This window comes from Sciurus carolinensis, chromosome 6 (assembly GCF_902686445.1).
Source record: "Sciurus carolinensis chromosome 6, mSciCar1.2, whole genome shotgun sequence".
In the NCBI taxonomy this organism is placed as follows: Eukaryota; Metazoa; Chordata; class Mammalia; order Rodentia; family Sciuridae; genus Sciurus; species Sciurus carolinensis.
Genome location: NC_062218.1, coordinates 68,950,416 through 68,967,366, shown reverse-complemented (window position 1 = coordinate 68,967,366; position 16,951 = coordinate 68,950,416). Strand labels below are relative to the sequence as shown.

Genomic DNA, 16,951 nt, shown 5'->3' with positions numbered 1-16,951 from the left:
ATGAGACCCAGCTCTCATAGAATGAGCTGGGTCCAGTAAGAGCGGATTAGTTTCCACTAGAGTGTGTTGTTATGAAAGGAACAAGCCTTGCCCCTCAACATCTCTTTCTTTCTGTCTCACCATGTGATCTCTTCTTTCTACAAGAGGCCAGCTATCTTTCTGCTTCTCTACCATGTTGTGATGTAGCAAAAAGGCCCTCAGCAGAGACGAAACAGATGGGGTAACCCTATCTTGGACATTCAATCTCCCAAACTGGGAGCTAAACAAACAACTTTTCTTTATTTTTTTTCCCCACATATTTATTGGTGCATTATAGTTTTACATAATGACAGAATTTGTTGTAACATCTTTTCTTTATAAAGTACCCAGTATCATCTGTTATAACACCACAAAACTAAGACAAATGCCCTTCTCAGTTAATAGGCAAATATAGTCTTATCATAACACAGGTCCAAAAAACAAGGAGATGCGTTTCTGTCAAAATCAAGGTGAAAGACTTTATCTGTACAGTTCAAACCATAACTTTCTAATGAATATAAATATATATGCAAATATAACTTAACAGAATGACTTTTTATATTTTTAAAAAGTCTATTACCCATACGGATCAACTTAATTTTCATCATTCATAAATTCAACAAATATGTAAGGAAGGACTGTATATCAAGAAACATCTTCCAGGATTCTGTTCTGAAAGGAAATCTCAGGATTAGTCTAGTTGTTTTTCCAACTTTACCTGAGTAATGTGAATCGCATTTCATTTATTAAAAGTCAAACTTTCAGAATAATATATTCTTTAAAAAAAAACTCATTCAACTTGAGGGAATGACATCTTATGCTTTAAAACCACACTCATGTACAGATTACAATTCGAAGTCCCAGATTTGCAGTTGTGAAACTCTTGTTCCTGACCACAGAAGCTGAAACAATTACTTTTAATCATCTCCCCTAAAAATCTTTTTATGCTGTTCAGGTAATGTTTTCAACACATCTGATATCTATGGCTGTTAAGAAGTTATGAGCACTCTGACCCTCCATCCTGGCAAACTGCATCATTGCTGGACTAGAGCAATCTGTGTCTACAGAGCAGTTTCGCTAACGGTCCCAGAGCCCTTTCAGATTTTCTGTCTGTTATTATTCCACCAAAATGTGTCCCCTATTTCAGAGTTACTGAGACTTAAGTTATGAACACAGAGAAAAGGTCAGCTGAAGAAACAATGACACAGTCATCGCGGAACTTTGGATGGAAAACTGTTTAGACAACAATGCTGCTGTTAATGAAGAAAACATTTGTTCTTAGGCAACCTGGAAAGAGGAGCAAAAAGTCCTTCAGTGTCCTGGCAATAAATCACAGGAGCACAGCTGCATTGGGTAAGCAGACAGGGGTAGATGTTTCTCAGCAAGTAGAGTTAATAAAAGTTAAACTTGATTAAAGATAAAATAGAATGTGCCTGAGAGTTAGGTGGTCCCAGAAATGAAGAAACAACTTATACCTTTTTTTTTCCAATTTCTTTAAAAAAGAGGCAGAAGAGGTAACTGGCTCCCAAATCCCTTCTAAGAATCTGTTGCCACTCAATCCATCAGCTACATATAAATAAGGTATTTATCTCTTAGAACTACTTTAGAAGTATTGAGAAAAACTCAGGCCTTAGAGTTAACTTGGGTTTGCTTTGCCCATTCTATAATTTAGCTGTATAATCTTGGATACATTCCTTTTTCTCTCTGAGCTTCAGTTTCTAACACCCTTAATGAATAGGAATGTTGTGTCAGTCAAATGAAATAATGTACCTAGAAGCAATAAGTAAACTACAAAAGTATAAAACAAGCAGTATCTTTTTCTGCTGAAAATTAGTCACCAAAGTAAGGGATTTTTTTAAAAAAAATCTGCTATTATTGTTTAGGGCTCAATCTCCAGTGTCCAGGACTATGTGTAGAAAAGAGTAGGTGCTCAAAAACACTTGATGAACAAATAAATTTGTATATTTCTCCTGTACTTTAAACTAAGGGAAGCCAGGATCATTTTAACACATTTGACTGTTCAAGTGTCTCACCCTTTTGTGCTCTTTAAGAAATATCTTTCTTACTTTTTATTTTAAAGAGAATCTTGCTTAGTCTAATTTCATGTTCAAAATTCTGAAACAAACAGACTCACCCTATGCAATAAAAAAGAAAAACCCCAAAAATCAGCCATTGCCCATCCCCTTGTAATAGTAATTCAGTACATGCTGCTTTTAGCTTTGTTTTAATTGTAGTGACGTCTGGATTAACGCTGCAAAGCAGAATGTGTGGCCAGACCAATGTGTCTGAATGTCTAATACTTTTTCATTTTGTCTGTTGGAATGGAAGTTTGGCACTGAGCACTTTTATCAAAGCCAAACCACTGTATGACTTTAAGTAGAGGAAATCGACATTCCAAAGCTGAGTGTGCTGAGCATGCAATCTGTTTCTGATTGATGGGCTAAGAAATGTTACCATTAACCACCTAAAATACACTCTTAGGTTGGCCATAAAATGGAAATTACAGGAATCATGAGATTTTAGGCCTTTCTTTCATTCAGAAAAAAAAAAAAGTAGGTGCTTCTTTAGTAGGAAAATTTCCTGGTGAGCAGACTCGCATCTTTTACATAGTATGTGCCAAGCCAAGGCTAATGTATTCTAACAACTTCATCAACTCATTCTCCAGATATGATTAACTATGAAAAAATCAGCCCATAAGTCTCAAGTGCTTAGGAGAAAAATAAAAGCAACACTGAATCCAACAGTCCTTGATACACAAGCCACATTAAAGTCAATGCCTAGTTTATCCCTAGGAAGAATACATATAACGATACTCCCTTTGTGAATAGATGTCCTTGAATTCAGCTTGGTGAGCCTATCTGCAATTCCAGTCTATCAACAAATCAATTATAATCAAGTCAGCACTATAGCTGAGATGTTTCAAGCTATTCACACATAAGGAAACCTAACACACTCGGATAACCTGTGAATTTCCTCCATGGGAAAAAACATGCAGTCAGGCCAAAATTTTTAAAAATATCAATTAATATTCATCATGCAAATGCTGCAATAGCTCTTACCTTGTTCACAAAGTGCACCAATGTAGCTTGGAAGACAGAGGCACCTAAATGTATTGAAACCATCAACACATGTGGCTCCATTCCGACAGGGATTAGAGTGACATTCATCAAAATCTGAAATAAAATTTGAAAGCCCACAAAAATGCATTCAAAAAGGTTGAAAGGGTGAAAGAATTCTGTTTAGTGTGAGATTGCCAAATAGATAAAGGATAACCAATTACAGTTTAATTTCAGGTTACATAAAAATGTAATATTTCAGCAAAAGTATATACCAAGCTGTATTTAGGGTAAAGTTGACTAAAAACAAAACAAAGCAAAAGAAGCTACCTTTTAAGTCTGAAATTCAAATGCAGCTGAACAACTTTATATTTATTTGCTGAATTGGTAACCCTAAGAAAATTTAAAAGATATTCAAAGTAGGATCATTGTCTTCATTACTATTAGATGAATCCCATAAATCCTAAAACTGATTTTAAAAGCCCCCCTAACCTTTCCATCTCCAATCCCAGAGCATGCTCTAATTACTCCACTCGTGTAATATGCAAAATACCGAGCTACCTCATTGCCTCTGCACCCTTTCCTCTTCAATAGATCCTTCATTCTACAGACTCTCAACCTTTTTATACATTGTCATGATAATTTTATTCTCTTGTTTTCACACTTTCCATGGATGTGACTCATGATTGCTGTCACTCAGGGCGGCAATCCTCAAAGTGTGGTCCCTGAATCGGCAGCATCAGCATTGCTTGAGAATGTTAGAAATGTATGTTCCAGGTCCTACTGCAGGCCCACTGAATCAGGGACAGCAATTTGTGTTTTACCAAGTCCTCTGGGTGATTTCGATGCCTGACAGTGTTTTAAAACCACTGGAACAGAATATGAATCAGAACTATTCAGTATTTGAATTCAGGACATTCTCAGAGGTCAGGATCTTCTAGACCTGCTTGTTAGTGTTCTCTCACAAAATACCTCTCTCCCCTAAAATCCTTATGTCGGCATACCTGAATAATTGCAGCCACTCAAATGGCTCTGTACTTTGTTGTCTGTATGCTCTCTCTTCCTGCAACACCTGTCAAATCCTGCCCACCTCTTCAGGATCTCTGGCAAATGCAACCTTTCTACATAGACCTCTGTGATTACCCCAATGAAATTGATGACTATATTCCCATAGCATTTTGCAATTGCACTAAAAAATTAAGAATTAAAAAAGCTATCACAAAACTTAAAATAAATTCCTATTTTTATTTTTATCTCAATTTTAAATAGTTTTCTAAAAACTTTTATATTAAGTTGATTATGTGTTAATATGCAAAAATAAGGGTTAGATTGAAGTGTCAATATATATGCATCTTTATATTTGTACAGTCTATTTTTAAAAATCACACAAAAAAATAACTGACCTCAATAAGAGTTACTGAATCTTGGTTGTATCAACAGAATTCAGTAAACTCCTGTCCCCATTTCCCATACCCAAATTAATTACTCTGAGATTTTAATTTCATTTCATACAGAGTTCATCTATATGTGGGTTTCCCTAAAATCTCTGACTGATTCAACAATACAAATTCTCCCACAAAATAGTTTCTGGAAAAATCTGCAGTGCCCTGGCAAAGAAGAGACCTTACCAAGTTCACACTGGTCTCCACTGTATCCTGGCACACAGGTGCATACATAGGAGGTTTCAGTTGGATAGCAGGTGCCTCCATTAAGGCATGGGTTTGTTTTGCAACGATCAGTTCCTACCATGTTCAGGAAAATAAGAAAAAAAGAAAACAATTAGGCTCACATCTAAGGTTTCAACATATTATAGCATAAAATACCACTTATTGCTACCATAATATAAGCTTTACCATAGCAGTTTAGAAATACTACATAGAAAAATTAACATTAACTTTACTCTGGAGTGTTTCTTGGCATTATAACTAAATGTGGCAAATTGCATTTATTCATTTCTAGGATTCAATTATTATTTTTCAACAAAATTTTTATACTTAATCTGGCAACTAATATAGTCTACTGCAGATTTAGTTGGCATGATAATGGTAATTGATTTTAGTCAAAAATGATTACACATGTGCACAGTGAATGGAACATGTATTCTTTTGAACGGGGTTAGTTCATGTGAAATGACTGGATACACGGAACATGCATTCTTTTTAGCAGACTGGCTTGTTACCATCATTTGAATTATTATTGCCTTTTACCACTTAATGCTCAGAAACTGTTTTTCTTCGAAAGTGTGCACTGAAGTCTCTTCTGCTACATTAATATGCTTTTTCCAAAAACACGTTCCAACTGTACTCCTTTAAACTATACTTGAAGAAAAGCAACACATGGATTAAACTCTACTGTATAAAAACAAACCCAAATACAAAACCTCACCTAAAATTTTTATTACAATTTTCTTATTAAAACATTTTTAAAACCAACCCTCCTAGGAGAACAATGGAAAGGCCAGAGATATAAATTTATGAGAACAAATAATTTAAAGTGTACTTACTACATGCAAAACTTTTACACCATTTGAATCTTACATTTTTTGTTGTAATATTGCTTGGATAAGTGTTTTTTTCATTAAGAGTTTACACTGATTTTCTAAATTTTTTTTTCAGAACTGCTTAATTCTCTAAATGTTCAAAAATCCAAATGAGAGTTAAAAGCTTCACAAATTAATTGAAATAAAATAGATTGTATATGGAATATTACTATATTTTGATGAATCATAAGTCCTGAAACCTTAAAATAATTACACATGAAAAGATGTCCAACTTCTGATGAACCATTGGCAGTAGAAGAAAACTGAGCTATTCCCATACAAGAAAGTCAAACTTTCTGAGTGTTAAGTAAACTCTAGAAAACCAGAAGACTTGATGGATACACATTCCTATTTGGCATTCACATTAAAATTAGGTAAATTCAGATGCGCACATGAACTTCTTCAAAAACTACCCCATATTTTCTGAGACACTTTTTCCTATAGTTCCAAAAACAAGCCTTCCTAGCAATTTATTTTTTTCTGCATTTAAAAGCTTGCTGCCTCAGTGACAAGGTTTCAGCCAGTGACATATCTGTATCTGTGCAGAATGGAGTAAAACCTAGGTGGTAGACTGAGTTATGTCTCACAAACACAGAGGCCTACTGTTCCCACCATAAACACAAGACACCATGGTGAGACCACGAAACAGGGAGTTGGTGAGAAAGTAGGTCTTTCTGTGAATTTAAAGAAGTTCTGATTAGGAGAAAAATCTGGCTCTCAGGAATTTTATTTTTTCCTAAATGGTTGATATTAGCCACTGAAAAGTGAATCTGCAATGGACAAACCAAGCAATTCCATGGGAGCTGCTGTTTACTGAATTCAACTGAAGTGACTAATTTGTTTTGCAAGGAAGACGCAAACTTCAATTCTCAGTAAGTTTTGTGGACTGGATAACTGGTACATATTTCTCACTTATTTATCAAATTTAACTCTCCATATATGTATACAGTTATTATCAATTATTTCTATATCATATTTTCAACAACCAGACATATATCAACTAAATTGCAAAAAACATATGTTGGCCAGATTACTAGGTTATCAGTTACAGATTAAATATACAAGGATAGCAAAAAATTCAATGTCAACCATCTTTGATCAATTTTATTCACAAAAGACTCCATTTATAAAAAAAAAAAAATTACACTTTCTGACTGTTTTACTCTTTCTAAAGCACAAGATAAACCATTAGTGGTACAAAAATAATACTGATAAGATCAGAAGAATAATTCTTGCAATAGCCATGACGTATACCATATTCATTAAAATAAAACATATTTTCAACCAACACAGACTGTAAAGTACAGACTTTTGTCTTTGTCTAGGTATCAGTTAAAAGGTGCTGGCTACTTATGCAGTCCGTGGACATTGTTATTTAAATAATAATATTCCAGGAAATAGCTGACTACTCAATCTTCTCAGCCTAGATTAAGAAGAAAATAAATAAATTCTACTAAGTAAATATTCAAAGATTCCTAGTTTACATGTCGTTAAATATCAATTCTTCATTTTTTTGTACTATATTGGAAATAAGCAAAGGACAATGAAAATAACATGAATTTTAGAATGGGACTGATGAATTCAAATTCCACTTTGCCATTCTGTGGTTGCACAACCTTGGGCAAGCTACCGAACTTCTCTAAATCTCCATGTCATACCCTTTTAATGGAGATAATAACTGTGCCTTAAAACTTTTTTGTTAACATCAAATAAAACGGTCTATAGGAAGCAGTATCAAATTCATGTTTTTGATATATTCAGTTAATACACAGAAATCTCTTAACAGGCAGAACATGAATACACACTAAATACATACCCACTATGGCTCAGCACTAGTAAAAGCATTATGTAGACTACATCAATCAGGGACATTACATAAGTATGAACTTATAATTGACATTGAGCAAACAGCAAAATATTTATTAGAGCTAGTTACTACTCTCAACTGTTAAAGGCCTGAATGATTTTGATAATTAACATACAGTATACATCAATGGGAGAGTTTTAAAAAGATAGAATTTTTTGTGTTGTTTTTAACATTGAGGTGTATAGCTATACAAAGCAATACTTTGGTTATAAGTAAAAACACACTGAGTTTTTTAAAACCATTATTTCATTTATCCACGTTGCATTATATGTTTTTAAAACACAGAAAAAGTATATCTGTAAAGTCCAGAAAAACTCTATACTTACTTCCATTGCATCTCATCATGAGCTCAATACTGTGGCCTGGCCTGCTGTTAACATTGATAGTGGAAGAAAACTCCACTGATTTAACATGACAATAGAAATTATATACATATACATCTTAGAACCAAGGGACTGTTCCCATATTTGGAAGCAGATTTGTCAATGTTGTGATCTTACCTGGTAAAAAGACTGCTGTGCCTTCCACTGATTCTTCATTAATGCCAATCAGCAAAGCAGTTTCATTAGAAGTTGCCAGAAGGGAAAATGGTGGTGTTGCAAGCTCATTATTTAACTCCACAGTGCTTACAGTTGCCTGATTATTAGACTCAAGAGTTCTCACCAATAGTTGCTTTTCTGATGCTGCTGCTGTGGAATCCTCCCTTCCAGGTAAAGCTGCATGTGTTTCTGGGTTTATTTCCAAAGAAGAAGGAATGGTGGGCCTCTCTGAAGTCTGTGGGCTGGGCTGAGGCACCACACTTGCCTCAACCCTGGAAGTTGCAGAAGCAGAAGTAGAATGTGGCCACGGTGCAGCACCTTCTAACTTAATTTCACTGGCAGCTGTAATAATAGTTCCAACCTCAGGTGTTCCTGTACTGGGCAACACCTCAACCATTTCTCCAGAAAACTGGCCATTGGCTTTGTTTGGGAAATCTTGGGAGGTCTCAGTTCCTTCCTCAGCAATTAACTGTGTGGGAGAAGCTTCCATTTCTTCTAATAAATTAGGTTCACTTGCTGCCTCTGAAGGTTCAAATTCTGAGTTAGGAGATGAGGATGGAGGATCAGTTATCTGAAAGTATTCTTCATTGGATACCTTGACAGTTGCTTCAATATCTGCATGAACTTCCTGGAGAGAATCCTCTGTAGACATCTGAGATGGGCCAGCATCTGTACCTGGCAGAGCACTTGACTGGGGAACCTCTGTGTGTTCAGAGGTTCCACTGCCTGAGTGGGCAGGGAATGGAGAGGATGGTGTCTGAGAAGACAACTTTGCAAATGCTGAACCTGCTGATGTTGTATCAGTGTAATATGGGGAACTGGACCCCTCCAAAACCTCAGGGGTTTCTGTTAAACTCTGAGCTGAAAGGAGGATATTACCAATACTTACATAAGGAGTGGGATCGATCAGTATTTCCTCAGCCCCTGAAGATAATTCTGGCTGAAAAGAAGGACCCATATGTTTCTTTTCTTCATACTCCTCTTGTGTCTTGTCCAAATGGCCCAATGTTGATATCATTTCACTTTGGTCTGCAATAGCTTGACCATCAGACAAAGTGCTTGATTCAAATATGTCATCCAGAGGTTTGGCTTCAATTTTTAGTTCTTCCACCTCTGGATTAACTGTGGCAGAACTTCTAGGAATGGGAAGGGATGTTTGTGTGGGAAGAAAAATACCTAATTCTGTTTCTGTGGTAGGGATAGGGATTCCAGTTGCAAAGTTAAAGCCCATGTGATCTAACTGGTTTTCAACTTCAGGAGTCATTGATTCACTATACGTTGCCTGAGTGTTACTAGTCAGAATATCACCAGAGCTCTCAAATGGCTCTTCAGCTAGAGACAGGTTGGCAGCCACCACATCCTGCTCTTGAACTCCGATGCCTTCTTCATTACTGCCACGTGGTCCTGATGGCACCTCTGGCTCTATGTCTGTTTGCATTCCAAGGATATCTTCATATACAGGTTTAGTATGATCAATATCTATGATAGTATTTTTATCTGATGTCAGCTCAGGAAGAATTTCAAGGATGGTACTCTCTGTAATTGTCAAAATTAAATCCTTATCCTCTTTGTCTAGATCTAGGATAATATTTTCGGTGGTTTTTCTTCTAGTAGGTTTTAAGGTGGAATCCTCAAATCCCATGACATGATCTTGGAAACGACCCAAGACACTTTCTGTGGGCCCCTCATGGGACACCGTATCTGACCAGGTACTTGTTGTGTCGGGGGAGCTTTCATTCTGCTCTGAATGAAGAGGCAGCACCGCTGAAACTGCTGGAGATCCGTCAGCAGTCACAGCTCCAGCACTTGGCACTTCAGAATGCTTTTCCAAGGATCTATCGGAAACGTATGTGGTGCTTCCTTGCCCAGTTGCCTCAGTAGTTCCAGCAGTGTGAACTAAATCAAAGATATCCACTTCTCCAGATCCTTCTCCAGAATTTTCATAAAATGAGTCAGATGGCTTTGGTGCTGGTGTAACAAATTCTTTGGCCATTTCAAGACCAGGAGTTCTAGTCAGAAAACCAGTGGGAGCATTTACTGTTTCTTTATTTTCTGCTGTTGAAGAATACTCATGGGAGACTTGCTCTGTTACAGTTTGTGGGCTACTAGTTTGAATTTTTTCTTCCCATCTGAGGGTCTGATGTTGAAGATGTTCAATGTCGGTGGAGACAGAGAGAGGTTCTGCTCCAGTGTGCTGTGAGACCTCTGTTAAGGATGTGTTGGATGTCACTTCACTATTTTTGGAGATGTCATCTGTTTTGGAAATGAGGGCTCCAACTTCATCTGCCGCATTTTTTGTTCTCTCATTGTCTTCAGTTTCATCACTGAAGATACTTGTTTCTAAACTTTCCGCTTGAGAAGTATGGGGATATAATGTGCTATTGATTGGTTCCATTTCAGAAAATTTTACTGACACCGTAGGTAGAGTAGGCAAAACGTCTTCTCCTGATCCCAGACCAGAGGATAAGAGATCGATATCCAACTCTTTAATTGTTGGTCTCATACCTTTGGGAAGGAGCTTGATACTCTCTTCATCTTTAGTTGATGAATTTGTGACAGAATTTTCAGCTGGTATAGATTCAGTCACTAAGGCAGTAGCTAAATGTGACTTTGCAGTAGGCTCTGGGAGAGTGGAATATGACTCTAGGCCCTTTACATCTGGATCTGGAGTAGACATATGAACCAAGGAAATGCCAATTTTCTTATCAGTACTGTAAGTTTTCTTTGTAGAATACTCTGTAGTCTGGAGTTCAATTTCAGTAAGTGTTTGTGAATCAAAAGTTGTTTGTTCTGGTACAAGAGAGCTTTGGGAGAATTCTAAAGATTTGTGTTCTTGACCCTTTTCCTCTGATGCTGCCTCACTCTCAATTCCTTGACTCACAGGGTTGGTGTTTGGCCTGGACCATAATCTGGCTGGCTCTATTGTTTGCAGAAAGTCCATTGAAATTGTGCCATTGATCTTTACTTCCCCCTTTCCTGTTGGATCTGCAGTACTTTCAGCTTCTGCTGTTGGCAAAATCGGGGATCCTTTATCTACTTCCTCGATAGCACCCATTTCTCCAAATCCTGGATTAATAAATGAAGAATCTGTACCCAAAAAGTTTTCCACAGCGGTGGGAAGCACTGGGTCAATAGAGCTGCTGGCTGTGACCAGTTGCTCACCTGAGCCCTCAGCCGAGGCTGTGAACTCTTCCCAGGGGAAGGCTGATGTGCTGACCACAGTGCTGCTGAGAGCTTCTGAGTCAAGTGTGTGATTGCTGTGATCTGAAGTAGGTTTTATAGGTAGTAAAATCTGGTTATTCCTAAATGCTTCATCAGCAGAGCCTTCCATCATCACTGTTTCTTCCTTTGTTATGGGAAGAGATACTGTTGAGTATTCTGTTAAATCACCACTGAAATCTTCTTCCAAAGGAAAACCTGTAGGAAAGACCCTTATTTCTGCCCCACGATTTGGTTCTTCTGGTGCCTCTGAAATTAATTTTTCCTTAGATTCTTGACTTATAATTTCGGCAAGTTTTCTGTCCATTATGGTACTCAAAAATAGTCCTGTAGGCTCAGAGGAGAATGTAGTTTCCACATGAGGAGACGAAGTGCCAGCTGCTTCCTTTTTGGTTTGAATTTCTGACTCTAAATTTACAGAAAATGAAGAAACAGTTGTGGTTTCTGGGTCAGCAACAACTTCTCCAGAGCCTTGCTCAGTAAGGAAGGAAAGAGGGTCACCTGAAAGAGTAGTCAGCCCTTCTGGGACCCCTGGTGGGCTATCACTGCTGTGTTCAAAGGGCTGTGCCCCCGAATTAACTAAGACGTTTTTCTCTGTAAAGACAAAAGGAGAACTTGTCATGTCATTTGAAAACTGTGTGGGTATTGCCGAGGGCATCAAACTTTTCCTGGTAGCTGTATCAGTAGATGTAGGCACATTTGAGCTTTCTACTTCAGGGTGCAAAATTAATTGATCTGCTCTCTGTGTTGATGAATGTACCTGGAAGGTAGATGCTGTACCTGTTATTCCCTCCTCCTCCTCCTTCCTTTTCTTTCCCTTAAGGGATGTACTGAAAATCCACGTGGAACTGTCTGTTTCACTTCTGAATTTTGTGGACACCACTTCTACAGAAGGTTCCTCAGAAACTGAGTCAATGGTGGTTGCAGGAACATCAGAAAGACTTTCCGTGAACATTATCTTGCCAGTGTCTAAAGTAAAGAGGGTATCTGTGGTATTTCTCTGTGATAAATCAGTTACCGTGTTCAACATATTATCTTTATCATCTTCTACTTCCCCAGCGCTTTCCAGGATTGGAATTGCAGAACTTCCTGACAGCTCTACAATTTGACTAGGAGTTATTTCTACCCAGCTTTCCATGGTAGACAAGGGACCATCAGGCAATGGATTTCCTGCTAGGGTAACTGATTCTTTTTCTAAAACATTTATTGATACAGAACTTGGATCTATACTGGGAGTGTATGTGACGGAAGTACTTTTTTCAGCCTCTTCACCAAATGTTACTTCTGTGGCCCTTGAAAAGGTCATTTTCTGAGACACTTGGTCAACGGCAGCCTCTCCTGAAGATTCTTCAGAAAACAGAGGTACAGGTTCCAGATGCTCATGCACTAGATTTTCAAACTTAGGACCTCCCTCTGTGATTGACTCTGCCCCCTCTGTGGTTTTTTCTTCCTGGAATGGAGCTGTGGGGAAAATATCAGGCTCACCACTTGAAAATTGTTCTGGCGTTTCAGGATAAGTCTCAGGTCTCCATGTAATTTCCAGAAATTCAGTGGTTTCTTTAGATTCATTGGGTTGTACAACAGTAGACAATTCTGTCTCTGCTACTACAAATGGATGGGTATCACTTTCAGAACTGTCTGAGAAATTTTGAGAAGGTGCAACACTTTCAAACTGGCCACGCCTAGCTTCTGCAGCTTCGGGGTCCTTGGGCACAGTGGTGACTAGGTGCTTCCCATTTATGTACTGTACAGAAGGTGTGGTTGTTACATCAGTAGCATTTTCACACTCTTCATTTTCCCCTTCATTTTCACTGTGGTATATTTCTATTTCAAATATTTCAGGTAAATCAGGTAAAATTTCTGCAATTAGATCGTGCACTGGATCTGTTTCTTCACTACAAGGTTCATCTTCTTTAGATTCTGAATCTATTGGATGACCAATTACACTCAAATCACTCATTCGACCTGAAAAAAACAAAGAGTTTTCACAATACTTAAATAGAAGCTTTGGCAGTGCATGACAGAAGAAATCGATAGCAAGGATGATCACATTCATAGACACAAAGAAGAATTCCAATGTTCTCACATTAAGGGCAATCATCCTTCTACACATGGTTCGCAGTCTTCAAATTTGCTGTTTCATATTAACAATAAGAAAGATAAAACTCAAGTTACAGAAACAGGTTACACAAGCTCTTCAATGTGTTTAACAAAGGCAACAAAGTCCTTAAAATGAAACAAGAAATCACATATGCATGGTAATCTTGAAATGTAAACAATTCATCTTTATATGTACTACCAAAAAATTTAAAATGAAGACCATTTCACCAGATCATATACAAAAACTAATTGATTATTGTTCTATATGTAAGGGGATGCTTACATACTCTATTGAATAAGGAGATGAGAAGATTTCTTCTGCCTCTTCATAATTTGTCTGAAAGAAGATTGTTTTTAGGAAAGCAAAAGAGCAGTGGCCACCTCTACCCACTGTGGCAGTAAGACAGGAGGAGCCTAGCTACACCACAAACACAAGAACAGGAAGTCCTGCGTGGCAGGGCCGTGGCAAGGAGAGTTGACTGGAAGGACCAGGAAGAAAGAGCCTTCCATACCTGCACACCTTTATCTTTCATGGAATGTGACCTGGGTTAGGTCAATTTTAGTTCTTATTATCAATATTTTCTATGAAGAATGTTCAGGTGTCATATGTAAATATTATAATTAGCATATTTCAAATACACATCATCAGAACATTCCCTGGATTGTCAATTGCCACATGACACAAATCACAAATGTCAATGGCTTTTCTGCCACCAGAAATACACCAGCAAAGCTCATTGACCCTGTCATCACAATATTTAACTGTCCTCGGAGAGGGTTCTGTCATCACAGTTACCCCACATCCAGTTACATGGCAGTGCAGAGAGGTGCCTGTGACGTATCAAGCCAGGGTGAAGATAAAGGACTGCACGATGCCTTACTATCCTGCATGAAGAAACATTGCAGCAGAATTAGTTTTTGGTTTAGCCCCAATCCATGTCATACAGGTTCAGGCTGAAACTGAGACATACACAGCAGGAGCAATTATCAAGGAGCCTACTCTGCCTCCTCCACTCGCCATCTCTAAGGGGAAAAACGATTTTTCTCCTGGAGTGTTCCTGTGGCAAGAGGCAGTTCCCCTACATGATTGGAGGGGTGAATATCTAGCATTACTGTTAAATCAGAAGAGAAAACAATCTGTTAAGGAGGAATCAGTATCATATTGCTTGCATTCTAGTCTAGTAATGCATAACATAAGTATATAGATTCTATATGAATTCTCAATGCAAACACTATGGAAGATTATTACATTTCTTTAAATTGAAAAACCAAAGACCTCAAGACTTTCATGTAATAGAAGACATATACGATATTTACATTTTCCTTTCATTCCAATAAAAACAAAAAAAGAAAAATTCTCTCTGTATTCCACCACATCTTCACTAAATTATCTCATTAAAATGCTGTTTGTATAGATCTGGATTATTCTTACCCTATCTATATGTCCTTCCTACTTAATTTTCACACACTGCAGTTCATTTTTTATATCTCCATCCACACCTCCTCATGATTCAACTTTTAATTATGTAAGCTAAGGCATATGGGAATTCAAATGAATGAGAAAATATTTCTGTCATATAGATAAGTGAGAACAATGCCTGACTCCAATGTACTATAAAAATATAAAACAAATACAGGCTATTTCTGGGATAGATGTTGCAGGTATACCTAATTGCCAAATTCAAGAAAATGATTAAATACTTCAGATTTTCTTAAAAATATAATTTAAAAGGAGGAGAAGAGGGATGAGAAGTTCACTGAATTAGACAAAAGGGAATGAAGTGAAGGGAGAGAGAAAGGGAGTAGGAAAGACTGTGGAACAAATCAGACATAACTTTCCCATGTTCATACATGAATACACGGCCAGGGCAATGCCATATAATGTTCTACCACAAGAATGGAATCCTAATTAGAATAAGTTAAACTCCATGTGTGTATAGTATGCCAAAATACATTCTACTGTCATGTACATCTAAAAATAAAAAATAATAGAAAAAAGAAGAAATCTGTTCAATATTCAACCACTAAAATTGTTATTTTTCTCTTAAGCACCCACTATGTGTATGTTCTAAAAGACGATTTATTAAAATCTTCAGACAATAACACCTTAATATAGTTTGCATTGAAGGCAGATTTTGTGCTATAAAAAAAATGTAAAACATGAAAATCAAAGGGAAATCAGCAGAGAAGAAGAAAGGAACAGGAGGAGGAAGGAGGGGAGAAAAAGTGGTAACAGTGAGGAATGATACTGGTCAAATTACATTGTTATATTGTGTGCATTTGTAACAACTAGGTACAACTGTAAAACAACAAAAGAAATATGAAAAAAAGGTGAAAGAAATATTTGAACTATGTGAAAGAATAAATTTTGAATGCCCTATGCATGAATGAATCTCTTAAAATATCACATCAACTATTTAATCACTAAATAAGCAGTTTCTCATTGTCTAGTAGTATTTTAAAACAGTTTAATAAAGTCAGACTTATTGGTAAGTATTCTGTACAACTTCATGAATTTTAACCAGACTTTCAAAATGCGCCAATCTTAAACTGTTTATACTCCCATATGCAAACCTTTTATGTTGTTTCATTAGCCATAAATAAAATTAGAACTCATTATTAAGAAGTATTATACACAAAGACAGTACATTCACACCTATGGTGGCTTGATGCCATAATATCTCTTACTTAAATGCAGAAATAATTTCAAATGAGAAACATCTGTTAGTGTCAAGCATATAAGAACCCCTAACACACTTAGCACTGTTTAATAAATAATGGAGTTAAAACCAGTCATTCAATCAGGCTTTGCCAGTCAAATACAGGATAAATACGGAAATATCTGCTCAACGTTGCATATTTATAAACTCTTGGGCTAAGAGTAGGGTCAAAACATTCACTGTCATTGTAGATTTGTGGGAGTTCCTAAATAAAGTCCTTAAAATAAAAGGACATTATTTTTAAAAATAAAAGTTGATAAAAAATACATCCCTTCAGATGGAGGTTCTGTGAAGCATGGTGTCAGTGGCTCTGCAAGAGTGGAATGGAGCAGAGACACTAAGGTGCACCAATGTGCCACTCATAGAGTGAAACTGGGGGTCATGGCACTCACTTAAACAGAGAGAACTCTAATTGCAAATCAATAGTTTATATAATTTAGTTAACCATCAACTGATACTAGATTGACTTCTGCTCATTACAGACCATGGAATTCACTCTATGTTCTCTGATTTTAGCTCCATTGAACAAAGTAAAACATTGTTTTAGTTCATGTTCCACTTGGATAAAGAACTTCCTATTGCTCATAAACCTAAGGGGTTTAACATTTTAGACCATCATGACAGAGTATTTCACAAACTTAGCCCTTAAATGCATATATTCCATTCTATGACCAAAATAAACCCCACAATATTTAGTTCACAGCAATATGAACATATCAGAGACATAATCTTTGCACACATTTCACAACCACAGGACTGCTTCACACTGGTCTTTGCCTGCACAACGAAGCTCACAGCCACAGCCATGTGTTCCATACAAACTGTACTACGTCCCCAGAAGCCAGCTGACTGCATAGAATTTACTAAGTGCTTTTAATGCTTCACGGATGACA

At 37.1% G+C, this 16,951-nt stretch overlaps 1 protein-coding gene across 4 annotated transcripts in view; it reads right to left on the bottom strand.

The window, feature by feature from the left end:
* The window catches only part of Vcan (versican), a 111,307-nt gene that overhangs the window by 26,539 nt on the left and 67,817 nt on the right, over nt 1–16,951 (bottom strand). For 2 of the 4 annotated variants that reach the window (XM_047556009.1, XM_047556010.1), the window contains 3 exons: nt 7,981–13,203; nt 4,703–4,816; nt 3,078–3,191 (listed from right to left, as the gene is read on the bottom strand). In XM_047556009.1, the coding sequence (XP_047411965.1) occupies nt 3,078–3,191; nt 4,703–4,816; nt 7,981–13,203 (5,451 nt within the window). The remainder of the gene's footprint in view (nt 1–3,077; nt 3,192–4,702; nt 4,817–7,980; nt 13,204–16,951) is intronic. The other 2 variants (XM_047556011.1, XM_047556012.1) reach the window with 1 other exon arrangement.